The 21,772-nt window shown below is 37.9% G+C and overlaps 1 protein-coding gene across 2 annotated transcripts in view; it reads right to left on the reverse strand.

Annotated features, from left to right (window-relative positions):
• Positions 1–2,902: 2,902 nt before the first annotated feature.
• smarca2 (SWI/SNF related BAF chromatin remodeling complex subunit ATPase 2) overlaps positions 2,903–21,772 on the reverse strand; it is a 40,018-nt gene continuing 21,148 nt past the window's right edge. The window contains exons 21-34 of one of the 2 annotated variants that reach the window (XM_088336586.1): positions 20,954–21,058; positions 20,768–20,854; positions 20,306–20,352; positions 19,380–19,546; positions 18,552–18,715; positions 18,098–18,325; positions 17,833–17,910; positions 17,539–17,757; positions 16,077–16,300; positions 13,346–13,451; positions 13,181–13,282; positions 10,812–10,944; positions 8,595–8,731; positions 2,903–5,303 (exon numbers count right to left, since the gene is read on the reverse strand). In XM_088336586.1, the coding sequence (XP_088192712.1) occupies positions 5,274–5,303; positions 8,595–8,731; positions 10,812–10,944; positions 13,181–13,282; positions 13,346–13,451; positions 16,077–16,300; positions 17,539–17,757; positions 17,833–17,910; positions 18,098–18,325; positions 18,552–18,715; positions 19,380–19,546; positions 20,306–20,352; positions 20,768–20,854; positions 20,954–21,058 (1,827 nt within the window). In that variant the 3' untranslated portion in view covers positions 2,903–5,273. Of the gene's footprint in view, positions 5,304–8,594; positions 8,732–10,805; positions 10,945–13,180; positions 13,283–13,345; positions 13,452–16,076; positions 16,301–17,538; positions 17,758–17,832; positions 17,911–18,097; positions 18,326–18,551; positions 18,716–19,379; positions 19,547–20,305; positions 20,353–20,767; positions 20,855–20,953; positions 21,059–21,772 lie in introns of both variants that reach the window. The other variant, XM_088336584.1, reaches the window with a different exon arrangement.

Raw genomic sequence — 21,772 nt, forward strand, 5'->3', positions numbered from 1 at the left:
GATATGGATGGAGTAGACTGTCACCTATTCTGGTTTCCTGTTGGGCTGCAACGATTAGTCCAGTGTTTCTCGACTCATGGATTACAACCCTAGTTTACGGACTACATGAGTCATCTGGAAGTGGAAAATACTTGCCAAAGATCTATGAAATACGTACAGGCACAAAAAGGGGGCAAAGATTCTTAGAGAAATTACCACGGATAAAACATTGAGCTCCGGAGAAAAACGGCACTTGATGTGTTTAACACAGAGTCAAAGCTTTAAAGCTGTTTTGATTAGTTTGAACTTGAGAATTAAAGCAGCATTACATCTTTAACTTAAGTTAAAACAGCTTTGAAGCTTCTAGCGTTTGACAGCACTAATAAAAATATTTCAGTGTTAAGAACAGTGTCATAATGTTAAAACAAAATAAGTTATTATTTACAGTTAACAGAAAATTGGCTCGATTCATTATTTATACAGTGGTACCGCTACTTATGTCTTTACATACGAAAGTTTCAGATCACAAAGTACCTAAATTGGAAAGATATGCCTCTAGTTACGAAGCCGTTTGAGGATATAAAGTAAAAAATACAGTTCAGTCCGCGCTGCCATTCGCCGCTCGCAGAGTTCTACCTGTCAATGCGTGAATCCCGGCAAGAAGAAGAGGAAGAAACTTTTTCTGGACATCAAAACAAGAGATAATAAAAAGGTGACACCGCTATGCAGGAGGAGTTCGGAGACCACAAAGAGGAGGACACATCCATCATTTCAACAGCCCGTATCAAAGACATTTTGGCAAAATTCCGTGAAGTCTTAGAATTCGTGGAAAGAAATCACCCAGATAAATGTTTGACAAGTCAGGCTATTGCTAATTAGGCCACACGCATCTCCGAGGGGTTGGCAAAAGCAGACATAATTGTTTTTCCAGAAACGGGAGACAAAAAACACTGCTGAGGAACGACCAGTAAAAAGGTAAATTAATATTTTTCTGATCTACTTCATTCTTTGTTTATTTCCAGGTGTCTCTCGTTTTTATCTTTAGTGTGTCTAATTTTAACATGTATTTGTTTCATGTTCTGATGCTCTTTTATGACTTATTAAAAAATAACATACTTTTGCGGGGCTTGGAACGGATTAGCGCATTTATATTCAAAAGCCGTCCCTACTTACAAATGTTTCAGGTTACAAAGCTGCTCCCAGGACCAGTTAAACTCCTTAGTAGAGGTACCATGGTACGTGCTTTATTTCTTCTTTGTCTTTTTTCAGAACCATTGTTGGAATTTTCATTTAAGTGTTTGCAATGACTTATCTACATTTTTAAAAATATCTTTTTCTTTCTCCTCCAATGGCTATGTGTCTGTTTTAGAGCTTTTGCTACCTCCTTTTTCTCTAGCTGTTGTTGTCCCCACCCCATGTATCCAGGAATCAATAATGTTTAACAGGGATACCTCAAAAGAGTCCGTGACCCGTTATTCTATGACTAAGCCACCTTTTTTCTTCTGTCGCTGTTTTGTGTGAGTGAACAAATGGAATTGGAACCTTGCGGGAACTGAGGGAACACATAACTGTCCTGCTTTTCAAAAGGAACAAAAACCATCGATCAGACTTGAACTTTGCGTCGACACTGATATTGTCCAAAGGACAACGATATGTCCTGCTCCTTTCATCTATTCAATCACCTTTTTTACAATAAATATTAAACCCTCGTAAGGGATTTTCACCACTAACCGTTGTCAGCGGGTCCATTTTGACAAGGGGTCGAACTCAGTCCTCATCACCAAATAGTAACATCACTCAATGTTGTTAGAACATCCTAAAAAACATTATGGGTACCCATCACTGTATATGCCATAGTAATTGGATGTTATTGGCCCCTGAGACACATCAGTTATTACATTTTATACCCTTAAAACAGGTCACTGGAGACTAACATCACTTAAGGGTTAAACCATGTACCTTCCTCCAAAACATTCACTTTGCCTGTTCGGCATGCTTCTTCAACCATTAACTCCACTTGATTTGATTGAATTCTGTAGAATAGTCAATAAATGGTCAAAGAATGTTCTCATGTATTATGAGAATAATTTGAAAACAATGTAAAAGTTATCGAAACGTAATGTCTTTACCCAACGTCAGCAACAAAGAGTACCGTAATCTTAGAGTTATAAGGCACACTTAAACAATAAATATTTGCCAGGAATTTGAAAGTGTGCCTCATAGGCTGGAAAATACTAGATAAAAAAACTTGAATTGCATAATTACTAGGGGTAGGCGGATCGGACGAAATATCGATTTTATCGATACCAAGCATGTACTCCGATCAGATCTGTAGTATTGTCCTGGGATGGATACTTCGCTTTCCCACTAATTTCCTCAAAGCACCGCTTCTCAATGTAAATAGTGAAGCCCTTCTCTCACCCACCACTCTTAGCCACTCTCCAAATGTGTTACTGACAGGCATACTTTTGGCCACTCTCCCTAACTGGCCTGCTGCTGCATCCTGCCTGCCAGACAGAAGAAAGGGCAAAAACAGCAACAGAGGGGAAATATCCAATGATTATGACATTTCAAGGCAAAAAGTAGTGGTATTGGATCAGTATTGATTGATTTGGATCAGCTCGATACCAAATTCCCAGTATCACCCACTCTTAATAATTACAATTAAATGCTGCTGCATATTGTAATTATTTACAAATGAATCAATATTTTTAAGAAATGAAACCAGATTTCATAATGTTAGTTTATCTTCTATGATTTTCTTTCCCATCTTTTATTTTTTTTTGATGCGACCCTAGCTTTTAGAGTAGTTTTGATATCATGCCCCTTATAGTCCAATGCACCTTTTATATGAAATAATTTCACTAAGGTGCAATTCTGAATAGAAAATACAGTAGACATTAAAAAATGAAACAGAACAAAATTTGGGTGATTCAAATTGATGACATTTAATCGGCCCTGGGCTAAGCTCTACAACCACAAAGACGCTGTGCAAAGAAAGCAAACATATCAACACTTTTGAAAGTGATCTGCAATGAAGAATAGTGCTAAATGACCACTTGAGTTAAACAAATAACAAAGATGATCAGGAGGATTTGTGACAAACCCAATCGCCCCACTAGTCTTAAATACTGATTCAAATGCATTGTGTAAAAGCCGTAATACTGTTTTTAATGTTGTTTTCCTGCCTCAAAGCGAAAGCATTAAAAATGTTGGTGCATTACCGTACAAGAGAGAAAATAAAACGCTCATGCAGTTCAAGATCAGGGGTGTCCAAACTCTTCCCAAAAAAGGAACTTTGAAGTGACTTCAACCATACTGAACGCATCTTTCATTGAGTGGAGCTTGTGTTATCCTTTGATTTGAGGCATTGCATGGGGCGAGGAAAGGATTTCAAATGCTTCAAATGTGAATGGTACGCGTATATTTTTCATGGAAAAATTCAAGTACTTTGAAGGACTTTCTACGCCAATTTACTGATTTCTCCAACACCATTTGAAAGAGTATGTATTTTGCAGAGCCACAAATATATCTGTGATTTACATATGCGATTTTGAATCTAGCGCGTGCATTTATCAAGACTAGGGCTGCACCAACAAATCGATAAAATCAATTAAAATCGACTATTAAAATCATTGGCAACAGCTTATATCATCGGTTTATGCGTCTCTTAGCACATCTATTAAAGGCAAATAAGAGCGCGTGCTGGTAGTACCCATTTAGCAGAGGGCTAAGACCGTATTTTGCACCAGGTAATTTACAGCCAAATACAAATGTATGCATGTAGCACTTTTCAGATACTGAAATTCAAGTTAATGTGCTACATAAAAAACATTAAAAATACAATAAGATGCAAACATTGCAGTTATAAGTAGATGAAGAGGTATCTATCCATCCGTTTTTTTCACTTTATAAAAATGTATCTTACATATTTGCAAGTGTATAGCATAGATTGGTATGGATTTAGGCTATTTGACAAACACTTGGATTTTTTTATTGTTTTAATTAGGAGTATAAAAAATTCTGTTTTGTGTGCAATTTTTCTATCTGTCCAAAACTTCAATATAGGAATAAAGGGGAAATTAAAAATTGTATTTAAAAAAATCAGATTCATCGATTAATCGAATAAATAATCGAACAATTCATCAATTATAAAAATAATTGTTAGTTGCAGCCTTAATCAAGACATATGATTTTTAAATATTGAATACTTTTGTGTTTGAGAAACAATCTGCCCTATATCAGTTTTGGGTAAAAACGACAGTAATATGTAGCATTTACATTTTCAGTTGCAGGAAGTTCTTCACAATACAATTTACCACTGGGAAATGCTAGTTTCATTCTTTGCATGGCTCATAATTGATTCAAAATCTTTGCACTAATACATTTCATAGCGCCCTATTTAGATGTAGCATAAAAATGTCATATTGGACGCGACCCATAGGGAGCGAAAGAGGCTTCATTGGACGATGCCGTACATATTAATGTCAGCTGCAGTTAATCACAAGTACGGAAGAAATGAAATGTCAAAAAGCAGTATGGGTGTATTTTAAGGAGAATTTTTAAGAAACATGGCAAAGCTTTTACAAGCACTTTAACCTAAATTCAAGCATTTTTTAAACCTTGAAAACACAACATTAAAATTTAAGCATTTGAAAGGATTTCATGCATTTGTACAAATCCTGAAAGTGACATATGAATCGAACATAAAAGGGTGACAGATTGCTTTGGTAAATATGTTAACATAAACTTCAGGATTCGAATGAGCATTTTCAACAGGGAACGGGAGGCAAAAGTTTCGTTTTGTATTTCTTTTTCTTATACAATACAGACAAGTATTTTAATTTTTTTTTAAATTTCTGATAACCTCAAAACATCTGCTTAATATTTTACCTTTGGATTTACAAACTTTCCATTTACCCTGTGTATGGAGATCAGGATTTTAAGGTAAAAGATTGCAGTAGATTATTTCATCTTTAGGTACCGGAGAGTTTTTGGACACCCATGCTCCAGACGTACAACATGAAATGTTAATTTCTTTTTCCCTAAAAAGTGCAAGCGTAAGCGTTGCTTTACAATGGCAAAAGCAAGTACATATGTTACGTAAACCTCTCTTAAAAATGTCTCAAAAAACAAGATTATATCATATGTATAATATATATGCAGATCACCAGGTTATTACAAGAGGGGAAATGTATCGCTGATAGGAAGTGGGTGACTGAGAACTAACTGGATAAAGTGATTTGGAACCTGGACTTGATTTCAAGTACACGCATCCTGGTGAAAACTCCTCCTCAATCGTCATCGGTGAAGTCAGATTGTTCCTGTTGAGACATAAAGCAGTCACGAGGGTGGTTTAGAGCAGTGTTTTCTCAACTAGTGGGTCGGGAACCAAAAGTAAATTACGGACCCTGTTTTCAGCGGGCTGCAGGCTTATATAAAGACAAGAACATACATTTCTGAGGGTCAATTATACTCCTTTACAATAGAGGGTGATAATGCCTTGCTGGATTTCTTCTACCTGTTGGGTCAATAGGTTTGAGAGGGACCACATCTCATTTTATTGTAGTTTTGTTGGTTTTGTTTTACTTTTCCGCCCATAATAATGGGTCCCATGACAGTTAGTGATTAAGGGAAGGGAATAGTTGAAAACAGTGACAACAACGATCGAGTCAAAAAAGGAAATGATTGCAAAATTCAAAAACAGAGTATGAGTGTTTTTCATTGAAGCGCTGCTGGAATGTACAGTAAGTTGTTTAAAAAAAAATTATATTTCGAGCTTCTTATATTAACTACATAATTAAATAATTATCTATGTTTCGGTACACACTTCATAAAAATTTCCGTAGCACTAAGCGTATTAAAAAATATCATTTGCAGTTCATAGTTAAAGGTGCTTTGTAGAATTTGAAAATTTATTACTCTCTGCCCCATCTCCTGGCTTTCAGTCATGATCGCAGGTAATTCATCAAGTACGCATATTTCTTAGGTACGCTCAAATAAACTCTTGTTTTTTGAAAATATTTTTGGAGGTTTGGAATGGCGTTTGGCCTTTTGTTACTTTTTACCATTGACATGCTAAACTAAAAAAAAACTGCCAAGCATTAAGTCATTCTCCAACCTCCCTGCCCTCTCCTTCTACATAATGTGTTGTGCGTCCTGGAACCGCGATGCTAAAGAAGATAAAAGCAGATGGGCACGGTGGCAAAAGCATTGTAAAGACTCTTTAAACTCAGTTGGGTATTGTTAATGCATACTCAATCGAGAAAATATTATCCGTCCGACATTTTGTGGACAACCCATGACACATTTAACTTGTATTAAACTGCCTATTTAAAAAAAGTATAAAAGAAAAAAAGATGACATTAACGTTAAAATAGAGTATAATTCTGATCATGGAAAATGTGTTCTGCTTGAGATTTTATGATATGGAGTTTGAGCTGCAAACAATTGAACTCGTTTATGCAGAGGAAAACATCTGCCAGCAAGGCTCCCGAGTCCGTAAGTCGTTCGTTAGTATGCGCTGCGTTTGTCCCACCGGGCTTACCCGTCTACGATGGCTCACGTGATAATAAGAGTTGGGTAATTAATATGGGCGTACCTAAAACAACAGATTGCCATCAGATTTGGAGCTTTAATGAAAGGCAAACAAATGGTAGCCTCAGTGGGCCTTAGAAGGGACACCATCAACACATGGCGTGTAAGGAGGGCATACATAGTTAATTTTAAAGGGTTTTTTTTTGCCTGTAATGGGTTGGGTTACTATATTTCATTCCAGCATACTGTTAATCTTTGCAAAACCCTTTTAATAAGGCTGCACTAAAAAACATTTTAAACTTCATATTTGAAACACGATCTTAAGACTTAAACTTAAAAGCCTAAACACAATTTACCATACCTGTTTACTGTATATTCCAGACTATAAGGCGGATCCAAAAACTCCAAATCGGCTAGAAATTTTAAAGGGTGCCTTATAATCTGGTGAGCCTTGTATGCAGACAAAATTGGAAATGCGTAACCATATTTGTGCAATTATTAATCGGTTGATAAATGATATCACAGACCACAATTGTATAAAATAGTGGCAACGGGGATCAAACCGGATAGGTAAGAGCACCGACTCTCACTGCCAGGTCACTAGGGACATGGATGATTTTACACAATTGCATAACATTGGAAGCAACAGGAATCAAACCCAGATTTCTAGATTACTAGTCTAGACCAGTGCTTTTCAACCAGTGTGCCAGGGCACATTAGTGTGCCATGGGACCTTGCCTGGTGTGCCGCAGGAAATTGCCTAATGTTATATATGAACATAAGCATGACATTGTTCAGTGTTTGCTTTCTCCCAATGATCAGCCTGGGAAACTTTAATATTCATCCAGGTCAGTAGGTGGCAGCAGATTGCACTTTTTTCTCTTTATATGCTATTTATCTGTGCATGAATTAACACCGTATGTTTAAAAACGTATTTTGTTTAACAAATCAGTTTAAGATTGCACTGGAAAAAATAACATAACCCACATAGTGTAAAGCACATATTTTTTCTTCTTTTCTTCTTTTTATATACTACTGTAGTTAGTAGTAGGTAGTAGAGTGACATTTTTAAAATAACTCATTTTGTTGGATGAAGTTGTTTAAGATTGCACTGCAAAAATGACAGTAATACAACAAAGTAAAAAGTTTGCACACACTTTTGTTGATTGCAATTATTATTTTATTAGTTTACCCCAACCCCCCAAAAAAGAAAAGGTTAGAATGTAGTCAAAAAAGATTGAGAAAAACACTGGTCTAGACAACACATGAAAAGGCAATATGACTTATCTTATTATCACAATATTTTTAGTCACAGTACCAGAAATGTTAAGAGAAATGAGAAAAAAAAAAAAAAATCGGTATAAAATTGTGTTTCACTTTTTCTCAAACTAAACATTGTAAGTTATGATGTTTTGAACATCTGCGGCCATGCTTTTATTTTTTTTTATCTTTGAAAACGCCCAAATTACCTCACACAACGCCGTTCCCCTCATTCTGTGTTTTGTAAAACCTTTTAAAAGTCGGAGATACAAAACTGTTTTCCAGTGGTCCCAAACCTTTTCTGTGCCACAGACTGGACTAATGTTTGAAAATATTCCCTGTCCAATAATAACATCAACAATTTGGTACCATGAATAAGAATAGTATGATGATGAGTTCAAACCTAATGCCTTTTCATGAGTCGTCTTTATCCTTAGTGGTCTAATGGGTAGGATCTGGTAGCGCATTCAATGTTATGTAATTGTGACTATTATGACTGATCAATTGTGAATTTCCCTGCGGGGATGAATGAAGTATCTATCTATCTATCAATGGATAATTATGGTACTTTTTAATTTTTGTGCCACCCTATCCCTTATCATAGTTTTAATTCCATGCATCTAATAGTCCAGTGCACTTCATATTTAAGAAAAATATCACAAAAGACTATTTTTAGGGGAGTGCATAAAGTACATCTACTTGTTCAAGTCAAGTCACATTTATTTGTTGCATAGCCATTAAACACAGATTTTACAGGCTGCACAGACCACCATTCAATATCCCCTGATGGGAAACCTGAAATTGTACTTTTGACTTACGCCGCCATCCTGGTCGTCGTCACTTTCGTCATCACTGACGACGGGCTTGGCCTTGTTTCGACTCGGCCTTTTCTTGCCCCGGTATGCGCTCCCACGGGCCTCCTTGTTCAGCTTGATTTTCACCCACACCGACTTGGCTAGAATCCACAAATGATGCATGTTTGTAAGACAAAAGGCACATCCATTAAACTAAGAAAACTAGACATGTAAAACAAAAATGTTTTGTGTAGAACGAGGGACTCACAATTTTGTAGACATCTAAACAAAACACATTTCTGTACTTTTGCTTTTGAATTTGAACCCTAGCCTTTGTTAAAACCTGCATCATGGTTTGTGACCCTAATTCATAACACAAACTATGACTTGAAACCACTTTTAGCTCTTCAATGGAAAACCTTAGGCTAAATGAGGAGAATTGCCAACTTCACATTTTTTGAAACCCCAATCAAAGTTGAAACCCCAACCAGGATTTAAAACACTTCCCCAGAACCTTAACATCTGCTTAAAACACTACTTTTTAAGACAGACACCTTACATTTTTTCTTGAATAGTAATTTTTGTTTCAGACACAAGCTCTAGTTTGCGACCCTACCGTGAGACACAAAGACTATTGTACTTATTTTAATAATAACACTTTTATTTATCTAGAAATGATCTACATTTTGGGTGCACGTTATAAATGAGGGCCGGGGTTACACGTGTTGAAGGAGTGTGAAACCCCTCCTATGTGTAATTGTATGCCCCAGTGGCAGCGTTGTAGTGTTTCGCGCAAGTTTAATATAGTTCACTTGCGCATATGCTACAGGTCTGTGCCTTGTTATTGTAATTATTACAGCTCTGACACACACATTAGTAGAATATTTGCGCAATAATTTATCAGTCGACGATAAGACATCTGCAGTCTATTTTAAGTAAGAGTATCCAAATCCCTTGTTTGGACATTCTATAATACGGTAATTCTCCATGACTCAAGTGCACAGGCTAGGTGTATCTAAGGAAACTGTATTTAATAATCAAACGCGTCAAAAGCAGACCTTGTCAGAGGGTGCTATTTCTGAGAATTATTTAATCTGTTGTGACATATGGTATTTGGTTATTGATTAATATCTACTTTAAAGCCTTGCTTTATATTAAAGGGGCTGTGGATATATTGCGTACCCAGCAGCTGAGGTTAGCTTCCAATCCGTTTAGGCTACAGGAAAGAGACGGACGGGCGGCCAATTAAGCAATTTTATACCAATTGCTAATTAGGCACGAAAATGGGTCAGGACTTAAAGGTGAGAAAGGTGTGGAGGAAATAACATATTCATTTGTGCATAGTGCGCACCACTAACCTTTTATTAAAATCTGTGTTGAATTTTGTTTTGACTTTTTCTCGGCTGAAACTAAGCATTATAATGGACAAACGTTGTTGAATACATGCTCAAATACATGTTCAAATAATTGATTCACAATTATAAACACCACACAAACATAACATTTACAATGTATGTATTTCATGTCCTTCAAAGTCCGATTCCCTTGTTGTCCTTTTTTTGTGTTTATATGGTTCGGGACGACTTTCTTTTCTCCGTTCTCTCACATAAATCTCTAGTACCATGAATAAAAATTGTGTCATAATCAGACAAAATCCAATACACGTTACACACTAATACAGTACTCCTGCCCACACAAACTACACTGATGCCCAATTCACTATGGGAAATCCCACAAAAAAAAAAACCCTCACGCCTCACAACAATCCAAGTAGGTCACCCTTTTTGACTTCAAGACTTCAAAATTTCCCTATGCCTGGTTGATTGAAAATTAGGGATGCATGTCATACAAGTGCGCGCTATATTCAAATAGGGTAGTTCAAAACTTTTACCCAACCCCTTAGAAAAGCCTAAGCCTTATCTGAGACATTTATCCAAGTTTGACATGGCGTTTACTACTTAATTCAAACTCCAGTTTTTCTTAAAAATGAATACAATCGACAATTGCTTGAAATTCTCTTCAGCAAAACTAAACTCTATCCAAAACTTGATTAGTGAGACCTACAATCTAAACTGAGACATCCTGACTTTTCTTTTGTTTGTAAATAGGTTTTTGTCCTCGGGCATTGTTGCTCTCAGGGGGAGTCAAATGAAGCTCACCTCACAGGACGACTGCCTGGCTCTGCAGAGCAGAATTACAATGAGGCCACTGCGCTACATGTGTGTGTGTCCTCACCCTCACCCTCAGAATCAGACTCTTCCTCTTCATCCTCATCATCTTCATCTTCGCTTTCGTCCTCACTCTCCTCTTCTTTTGCAATCTTCTGCCTGGCGCTTTTAAACACTGACTGGAGCACGATAGAGTCCTCATAGATCTTTTAGGACATACAGGAAAATGTGTGACTTAGTACAACATGACTTTATTGCAGCGAGACCAAATGTTATGATCGACATCCAAACCTGATGGCTTCACTTATTTTTTTAGAGACCACATTTTAAAATGGTCATATTTGTCATTACTGTATTTTAGGCACTAAAAGGCACACCAAATAATGAGGCGCACTACCCAAAAAATAGTGATTTGAAATGGGCGCCACCAAGCTGTACTTGCCCAAGAAACACCACAGGAAATAGTGCCCCTACGACCCTAGTGGTTAAGGGAATAGGCGCAATGGTCTATAAGGTGCATGGAAATAGAGCTTCAGTAAGGGCTGGGTTTGCACAAAAAATGCCTTATTTGTGCATTGACTTATCAGTTGGAATTTATCACTGATCAAAAACACTTAGCATTGGATGCAACGGGCAACAAAACCAGATTGCGAGATTCCTCTCCATTAGACCACTAGGAATACAGACAACACATGAAAAAGCATTAGGTTTTAGCTCATCATGACACTATTTTTAGTCACAGAACCAAATTAATGATATTATTAGGCCAGGCATAAAAACGGGCGGGGACCACAGAAATACAGTATTGTGTCACCAACTTGCAAAGTCTTTACAAAGCGCATGAGATTATAAACTGAATGAAGAGCAAATAAGCCCAGCACAAGAATTACTTCCACATTTTTTGTTTCAAATCACTCGTTTTGGACTGTGTCCTCTTTTGGACAGTTCCCAGACGTACCATTTCACCATGTACCATAATAAAACCTGATAACATGAAGTTTTGAATAGTACAGAACATTACGCAAATCTATCACTTCGTTGGCTTTCCAACAAGTTTAATCATTTCAAACACAGTCACCCGGTACTGAGAGTATTAGATATCTAAGACCAAGCCCATAGAGGCATGATCTGGTCAAGCGTCACTGGTCCAGATAAAAAGAATTGGCTAAGCAATAGCAGTTCTCTTTTTTCTCCTACCAGCCTGACTCATCGCAAAACGGCCGCTTTGTGCAGTTGTACGGATCTGCACTGTTGCCTTGAGTTCAGCAAGTGGGCCATACGTTGCACGAGACCAAATCCCTCCACAACACAAGTAAGGTGACAGCTTCAGATTTAACTCCATGGTTGCTGGTTCTTGGGAATGGGCTTTTATTTTTTCTGTACAAGGGAATCTCCCAAAAATCAACTAGCATTATAGCAGGAAACTATTTTTGTGCTAGTCACTTACAGACTCTCAGCGGTCAAAAACTCCCATAATCTCCGGCACCTCCCCCCCTTTTTTTCCTATCATTGCTTCTGTTATAATAAATTGGGCGTCCCATTTCAATCAACCTTGTTCATTGACTCCATTTTCTTGGGATTAGTAATTCATATCAGAACTTAAAGTAATAACGTAATTTAGTTTTTTTTCATCAGTGTAGGAATTTCTAGCATCCTTCAGGGAAATACAAGGTTTATGGTGGAGCACAAGCAACACCTAGATGTAAATTGGATAACTGATTGCAGTAAAGAATAATTCCTTTCAATCCTAAGGATTTTCAAAATCAAACTAGAAAAATCCCTTCAAAGCTATTGTGGAAAGTAATTTAATTGCTGTGAAAGATATAAATAAAAACATGAACGTACAAATCCATAACATTTATCACTTACAATGCTCAGTTTGAGCTGACAAAAAGCGAAACAAAATTTTATACTGATTTTCTGTAACATATCTGGTACTGTGACTAAAACTAAGGTGATTATGAGCTCAGACCTAGGGCCTTTACAAGTGTTGTCTTTGTCCCTCGTGGTCTGTTGGATAGGATCCAGCGCTCGCCCCACAGCGATCCAGATTTGATTCTTGTTGCATCCAACGTTATGCAATTGTGAACAACCATACATTTCCCTTGTGGCCTGATAGCGACTTGGTGGTTAGGATTCGGTGTGCTTGCGTTTGCTATACAGTTCAATCTCTGTTGCCACCATAGTTATGCAATTGGGATCAGGGATATAATGTATCAACCGATTAATAAGTGCACAAATCTTGATTACTGTAATGCATTTCCAGTTTTGTCTACTTATAAGCGCCAACCTAGGTTCTTTGGAAATCAATGACTCATTTGGTGTTCAGTTGTTACTTTTAGAATGAGAAGAAAGGTCAGAAGAGGATGAAGCTGACTAAATGTGTTTCTAGGGATTTACCGCAATATTTTTGTATTGACAGCAAGCTCAGTTTCCACTGACCTGTGATCCCTCCAGGTTGAAGGTCTGTGCGTTATGACAGAGCAGCATTACGTCCTTCTCTAGGTCCCCGACGCTGCGGTATTTATGGCTTCTGACGCGTTCCTGCCGAGACAGAACTCGGTTATCGCTTGAGCCAGAAAGCACAGAGATTTGATGGCGACATACCTTGATCTTTTTGAAGTCCACAGGCTTTCGTATCAGTTCGTAATATTCCGGAAGCTCCTTTCTGGATGGCAATTGGACAAAGACCTCGCTGAGCTGTCTGCCAGCACTAAAATAGAACAGAAAAGTAATTAACCTAAGAGGTAAAAAAACAAAAACTTTTCGAACAGGGATTTTTTCTTGTTTCATTACAGACGCTGCCCTACGAAGGAGACGATTGTTCGTAAGTTGAATTTGTTCGTAAGTTGCTTCAGTGCTATATTTTATATGTTTAAGGTTTAAACAAGTATGTTTAAGGCTTGTATAAGTAAATTTTATTGTTTTGTACTGAAAAATAAACATTTCCCAAAATAATATGCTCTTTAAGTGAAGTTTAACTTACTTTTGGAAAATGGGCTTCAAGAGTTAGGCTACTTCCACCTCCGTGGTAAAAAGTGGACGAAAAAAAGCGTTCTGACCATTTTCTCAACCGCACCAAGCTTTCTTATTCCACTTTCATTTCAAAAGAAACGGCTTGCCTCTTCTTTACACTTTACACCAACCATATTGAATGGATGCACGAGATATTAAACAATAAAAACGTAAATGTTTTCAGCGCGCTGGAGATTCAGTACTGCGTGCACTGTATGTTTACACACGAACTAGGAAGTGGAAGCCGGATTTCTTCTTTGGGGTGGATGCTGGGTGACCTCCTGCAGCGCCACCACATGCCGGTAGCGGCAGAAAGAAGCACTACAGTACTGTCTTGTACTTGGAAAAAGGTTCACACAATACAAAATCTAACTTACAGCAATGTCCGGATAATTTTCGACAACCCCAAAAAAATGTTCGTATTTACCGTTTTACGCAAGTCGAATGGTTGTAAGAAGGGGAGTGTCTGTACTTTAGTGCACCAGTGTGTAATGATTGACCACTAGATGGCACTTTTGTCTAATGCAAACGAAAACAAGTACCACAGAAAGCAACAAAACGGCAGGTTTACAAGGCGGTGATTTCTAGCTAGGGATTCCACTATGTAAAAGAAATACAAATTTCTCGACCAGAGATTTTTTCAAGAAAAATTACCATTGGTATAATAGTCCATGTATTTGTAGTTCAAATCAATGTGTGTGTGTTTTTTTTACTGAATTTAATTTTTTTGTACCACTAGATGACATTAAATATTACACACTGTCCCTTCAACAGAAAGCAAAATAAAAAAGCAAAGAAACTGAAAAATAACATAAGATGGCAAAAGCTGTTGCAAGTATCAGATGTTGTTTTTTTCCCTCCTTACTGCAATTTCCCCAAGTTGACAGCAATTTAAGTTTTTGCCGACAACCTTGTACACCCAATACCTGGACAGGAACATTATCTGGTGCCATACATTCACAGCCTTTGAACATTTTTCATTTTTATCAAATTGCACACCTCGCACTGTATGTGGCGTCAACCGTCTTTACAGGTAAACTGTCAAGCATGACGGAGAAAGCAATTCAAGTGGAAAATGGGTGTGAATGTCAAAGTGGGGATGCTGAACTGCGCCGGAAATAGAGAAATTGCATGAGGTGAAAATGTGAAAGCACTAAATTGTAATACTTGGGTGTACTAAATGCTACAAAAAAAAGGTACTTTAAAGATTATTAAAAAACATTTCAAATCATTTTCCTGCATTCCATTAAGTACGACACGACATCAGTGGTTAATAACTTAATCGTAGGTTTGAAAGAAAGCTTCCTGAATGAGATCTGAAGACCAAGTTAGGATGGTTTAAATCGCTGATAACAAACATTGATGGTGGCAACCTGAAAATGTGGGAAAGTTCTACATGTGTTAATACTTTTGTAAGCTGCTGTGGGATTTTAATTAAGCATATGGAACCCTTTTCCTCTCAGGGGAAAATAATGAATGTTTTAAGGCGTGAGGTATTCAGTGGGAAAACTGCTGCAATGACACCTCTCCAGTCTCGGCTTCCCTGCTGTAAAATAGGATGGAACCGTGAGTCTGAGGCTGTTATCTCTGTTGGCGAATTGATCACGATATTGATTCAAAAGCATGGTAGGATTGGGAACGTGCTCTTAAAAAAAGAAAATTAACATTTTTGCTGCTGTGTTCAGAGAAATAAATGAAGGGTGGTATCATACAGCCTGTCATCAGTTTTACAAACTATTAATCAAAAATGTGACTTTTTTATATTTTTAATCAGCTAAATGCAGAGTGCAGCTCACTGTTTGGTAAAGATAAGTTCTGCCAAGGCTCAACGCCATTCTTTAATATTCCGAAATTTCATTTGAAACCTTATTTTTTGCTTGAAACCCTTAAACTGGCTTTTGAACCCCCATTTGGAATCCTTGAGCAAAATGCCAATTCCTGTTTGAGAACATACTCTGTGATCTAACTTTGATTTTTAAAACAATATTATATTGAAGAAACAACTCAGGCTTGAATCCTTACTTTAAACTCCTAAAAGTTGTCTTGAATGCTACATTGTAACATAATTATTTGAAACCATAAAACCATAACTCAGGCATGCAACTAATTATATTGTATATAATCATATTGGTAATAGTACTACTGTTCTATGTTACTTTTTAAATTCAATGGCACCTTAAATTCTATTTGTATTTGTGCACAATATAGGGAATGCCTTTAATTTCAATGACTTATTGTGTAATGACAATAAAGTTGTTCTATTCTATTTCAGTCTATTCTGTTTTTTAAAATCAGTAAAATAAACCTTCAAGTGGGTTCTCACCCATCTCTGTAGTTGATGACAGTGTCGATGATGGTATTCATCTGCTTGGTGAGTTTTGAGGGGTTGGGTGATAGTTTCTCGGTGGGCGGGCGGCCACGCTTTTTTTTGGCCTTGGAGCCCCAATCCTCTCGAGGTGACGGCTCCTTGTCCTGACGCCGTTTGCGTTTGCGCTTCTTCAGTCGGATCTCCTCCTCCATCTCCTCCAGGTTGCCATCCTCGATGGCCTGTCATTGGCAGACAAAAAAAAATCTAAATATTGATTTACAAATTTTGAAACTGCTTTGCAAAGTTCTGTTTTGAAACCGAAACACGATGGGAAGAGTTCATATGACATAATTCTTAATACAAATTTTCACTTGGAGCTGTAACTAAAAGGTAGATGGTCTGTAAAGGGTGTTCATCAAACGCTTTTCAAGTCACTAAAGACCACCCAAAGCGCTTTACAATGTGTGGTTCACACCCATTCACACATTGAAAGCGGCGCAAGGAACCCAGCTGCTTTTCCTGGGCATTAGTTAGCATTTTAAAGTTTGATAATACACACAGAGGAGCCGGAAATTGAACCTGCAACATCTCCGTCCCAAAACGAGGGCTGTCCCTACTGAGATACTGGGGTAAAATCAAAATGATTTCGGGTATACCTTTCAGAAACCAAATTTCTCTGAAAACTAAACCGGTTTTGAAACTAGAATACAGATTTAAATTCTTGCCTGAAAGATTAAATCTATATAAAACCGTTTTGGATGCCTATTTTGTTACTTAACCAATGGTCGGCAACCTTTTGTGTCAGCACTTGACCATTGGGGATAAAGATGACATAGGTTAATGCCTTCGATTTTCTCTCATCACACTATTTTTACTCACAGACAACATAGTTTTGACTGAACTATTTCCCATAATGCTCCACCACAACGTGGCACCGTGAGCAAAAATAGTGTCATGACGAGAATGCATCGAATGCTTTTCCCTTTGTCAACTCCAATTCTAGTGGGCTTGTTGCTAGGATTCGGCACTCTCACTGCTGCAATCAGAGTTCGATTCCAGTTAAATCAAATGTTGAGCAAATGAGGAAGATATTTGTCGACTGTGGGATCATTGTTCACTTATGGTGACCTACTAATGTAAAATTTTTCTGTAATGCACACTCAAACTTTACGTTTATTTTGAAAAAAAAAGAAAAAAAATTGTGTATACATGAAGAAATACGAATGAGAGAACATAATCAACTTCAGTTATGTTTTAAATAAATTAGCAAAATCTAAGGCAATTTTATTCTGTGTGGCCAAAATGGCTCATGGCCCGGTCCTGGTCCGTGGCCCAATGGCTGCTGATCACTATCCTTAACCATTGATGAATATCCAATTTTTGCTTGAAACTCTACATCCAAATGATAATGTCTTTTGAACAGTAAGTTGGGACCCGTTCTGAGGCTTCAAATTGAGGTACTCAGCATGACATTTACCCTCAGCCACTGCTTCTCAGTAAGTGCATCGCTGTAGTCCACATCCCGGCGACAGCGAGACCCTCGACCAAACATCTTCTCCTCCTCCTCCTCATATGTAAGGCGCTCCACCTCGGCGTCATCCTTAATGATCCACGAGGGCAGCTCGTCCTCCTCCATAAGGCGAGGCTTACGTTTCGGGTTCCGAGCTTCCTCTCGCCGCCGGTCCATGTCGAATCGCTGCATCCATATATCCACATACCAGGTTTGAATGGGAATAAGTAGGCATGTTGTTTGTTGTGGTGATTTTTTTACCATGTACAGCTCAAACTCATCCTCGACGCGGGCGATCATCTGGTTTAGGGTTTCGTCATCTGGTACCTCATTTTCTTCCTAAAGCAGTAGAAAAAAAAACAAAAAACTGTTTAAACAGTTGGGAAGCGGGATGCGGATGGATCAAAACAAATTACTTCACTCAGTAAAACACGAAAAAAAAAGGCATCAAAATGTTATCAAATAATTACTAAAAGGAGTACTAATGAGTGAAAACTAAATTAATTCCAAACCTTAAGCAACCTACCTCATTCTGTTCTTCGTGTTCAAGGATGGCTTGCAGGAAGACGCGGCGCTCGTGGCCGGAGGACTTCTGGTCGAACATGCCAGCCTGGATCACCTTCTGGTCCACATTGAGTTTGTACTTGGCGGCTGCCAGGATTTTTTCTTCCACGCTATTGACGGTGCAGAGGCGGAGCACTCGCACTTCATTCTGCTGGCCAATGCGGTGGGCGCGGTCCTGTGCCTGAAGGTCCTGTAAACAATCGACAAATTGGCGCTTTTTATGAAGTAATTCCAAGTGCTTATGTGTGTGGCTGTAGACTATGATCACCCCCAGCTGTACTACCCTAGCAATTTGGTATAGTTTTGATTATACTTTGTATACATGCACTGATTAAGTTACTGCAAAATGTACTGTTTTTAAACGAAATTCAAATGTGCAGAGTCTTTGTAGTGGTTGCACGAAAAAGTTCACAGACCTGATGGGGGTTCCAGTCACTGTCAAAGATGATAACAGTGTCGGCGGCCTGAAGATTGAGTCCGAGGCCGCCAGCCCTGGTACTGAGAAGGAAGATAAAGTACTGCGATCCTGGTTCATTAAATTTCTTCAGCAGCAACGCTCGATCATCTGATTTAGTAGTTCCTGCAAGGATTTAGAACCGATGTTGTTCCAGGCTGTATTTTGTAAAGGCAAATGTGATTAAACTGCCTATAAACCCATTCAGGCCGATAATTAATTACTTAGGCCTCGCTCACCTGAATATATCTATTTTTGTGGTTAAAGCTATTTACTGAGACTTTGAATGTAATTTGTTAAAATGAAAATACCTCATTACATGCGGTTTCAATCTGCCTGTTGCTCTAATAATTAGTCTACGAGTAGCAGACTAATTAGAGTCTAATTAGTCTGCTACTCGTAGACTTTTGCCATCTGGAGTAATTGAATGAATGAAAACTTTATTCGAACATCAAAATAAAAAACAGAACAAAAACAATAACTCAACAACAAAATAACGTTACATAATATGTTTGAAAAGGGGTAGTAAGAAGCAAATGCTTATATAATTCATTGATTATATGTAATATCCTCTTTATTTTCTGTATTCTCTGTACCCCGTGAGCCTATCAATGCCTAAAACCGATGGGACATTGCATTTAATTGAATTGATGCAAACTCAATCATTATTTGTACTTGCCATGATGCACTGGAATAAATGAATACATACTGTGTATGTTTTCCGCTTTGTTAATTATTGATAAAACAAAATGTGAAGTCATCTTCATTACTATTTAATTTGCAGTCTTACCATCAAGGCGCAAGTACTGAAAGTTGCGGTATCCAAAGTAGTCCTCCAAGATGGTCATGAGTGAGGTCATCTGGCAAAACAGCAGAACCCGGTGCTTTGTAGCCTGCAGTTTGGGCAGGATGCGGTCCAGGAGCTCAAACTTCCCAGAGGCTCGATAAAGATCGGGCCTGCGTCAGGAATGGAAAAAATAGTTACTGACAAACAATTTGACTAACTGCTCAGTGAAGCCATGCATGTCCTGGCTAGAACTGAAGTCAAAATCATAACGTCTTGATTGTTATACCTTCTTGTCAGTTCAGCACTAAAATTAAGCATTTTAGGCTGAAGTAAAAGGATGAATGAATGTTTTTCAATGCACAAGTTGTTGCACTATTTCTGTTCAGCACATTGTTTAAAGGATTAAAATAAAGATGTAGTCATCTTTGGCCTAGCAGTAGAGGGGTGAGGCAAGTAGTGGGAATAGGAATACCCAATTCAAAAAGATTTTTTTAGTGAGTGATCTTAGCGCATTTAAAAACGTGTTATCAAAACTTTTGTTATAAACTACTTTCAATGTGTTAAGTAAAAAATATGTCCCCTGTGAGGGAATCAAGTGCAGATTAGTATATGAAAAAAATAACAACATGTAAGTACTACACACTTCTCATTTTCTCTGTTCTCAAATCAGACTGTGTCAAGCTGAAATGTTGCCCACACATAGAGTTGCTGCGCGCCAAAAAACGCTTTCAGAACAGACGTGGATTATGTGTGGCTCTATCTTTCTGACCAAAATGTTTCTAATTACCCACACTGCACTAATAATAAGCTATAGGAAATACTCAGGAATTTCTGGCTCACAATGTTGGCTTCACATCAAAATAGTAGCTTTTGTCAGGGGTAGATTGGAATACGGACAATGAGTAGCGTCTCTTTTCAATCCAACTTACCCACTTATGATGCCGTTTGGGTAGCCCAAATGCTCAGCAAATGATTCCTGTGGTAGAGAATCAAACAATCAAAGAGCAGCAGCAATGTGGATAGATCAAGACCAGCGGTTAACCGATTGCTCTAGATCATGGGTGGCGAACAAGTTTGGCACAAAGAAATGAAATTTTTAACCGTGAGAGTCAAAGAGCCACACCAAGCACTGACCTGCCATGACAGACAGACACAAACACACACAATTAAAAAAATATTATTAACACACTCCTCTCCTTACAATACAATAAGTATTTTTCTTGTGATGATTTCAAGGAAAGTGTCCACCCTCAATACACACAAAAAAAAAAAAACATGAAACAAGGCAACGAGATACAGTATATAGAAAATAGGATGAGGCAAAAAGCCGCATTGTTATTGGCCACGTGTTCGCCACTCCGGCTCTAGATTAACACACAAAGGGAGTTCACCTCGATATGCTGAAACATGTATGGGTGGTTGCAGATCTTCTTCAGCTGCATGATGGTGTTCATAAGTGTCTTCGCACCTCCTTTGCCCTGATACCGAAATTATATAAATGATGCACCAGGCAAGCAAACATGACGTTCTACACAGCAACATAAATGTAAGAGTAGGTGCTCTCCACATGCTGGTACCTTTTTGTCTTTCTCAGAACCATCAGTGAGAAGGATTCCCTTTTGCATGTGCCGGTACAAGACCTTCTGTATGGCAGACATGTCACATTTGATAACATACTCCACCTGTGGAAAAAAACATCTAAAGTATGAGATGCTGCTTTTGGCATACTATGGTCAAACACACAAAATAGGAATCCACCTTAGGGTTAAGGTATAAAGAGGTTCGTATAAATAAAAAGGTTATATTATAAAACCAATGAACAACAAGGGGTAATAATAATCCCTGAAAATTGGGGAATTAGCTATGTGGAAGATTAGCATATTCGTACAAATTTTATAAAGATGTATGAAAACAGCCTTTGGTCAGAGCTTCAGGGAAACATCGCATAATGAGGGAAATGATCAATTATTTTTGATATAACATTTTGTTAATTATTCTGATAGCAAAACTCTTCTTCAATATGTTTATACAGATCCCCAATATGTTTTTAGTGTTCAAGGCAACATTTTGCTAAAGAGTTTTTCCTTAAACTTAACTGCCATGTCTGGCATGCCTGAAAACTCAAGAATTCAGTTTGATGAGGAATTATTTTTTGTATCAGAACCAAACTATAATATGCTCAAAAGGTTTTGGGGGTTTGATTTCATATGACTTCCCCCCGAGATTTGATCTGCAACCTCAGTGAAACTGTTTAAATCTAGTCTTAAAACACACTTATATTCTATAGCCTATGAATGACCTGTATTTCATGTTGACAATATCTGTGTATTGTTTGTTTTTGCAACATCCATTGCAGCCTGGTCATCCTGGAAAGGGGATTACCTCATGTGCGGCCC

Source organism: Urocampus carinirostris, chromosome 5, assembly GCF_059441175.1.
Source record: "Urocampus carinirostris isolate Australia breed hairy pipefish chromosome 5, RoL_Ucar_1.0, whole genome shotgun sequence".
NCBI classification, from domain to species: Eukaryota; Metazoa; Chordata; class Actinopteri; order Syngnathiformes; family Syngnathidae; genus Urocampus; species Urocampus carinirostris.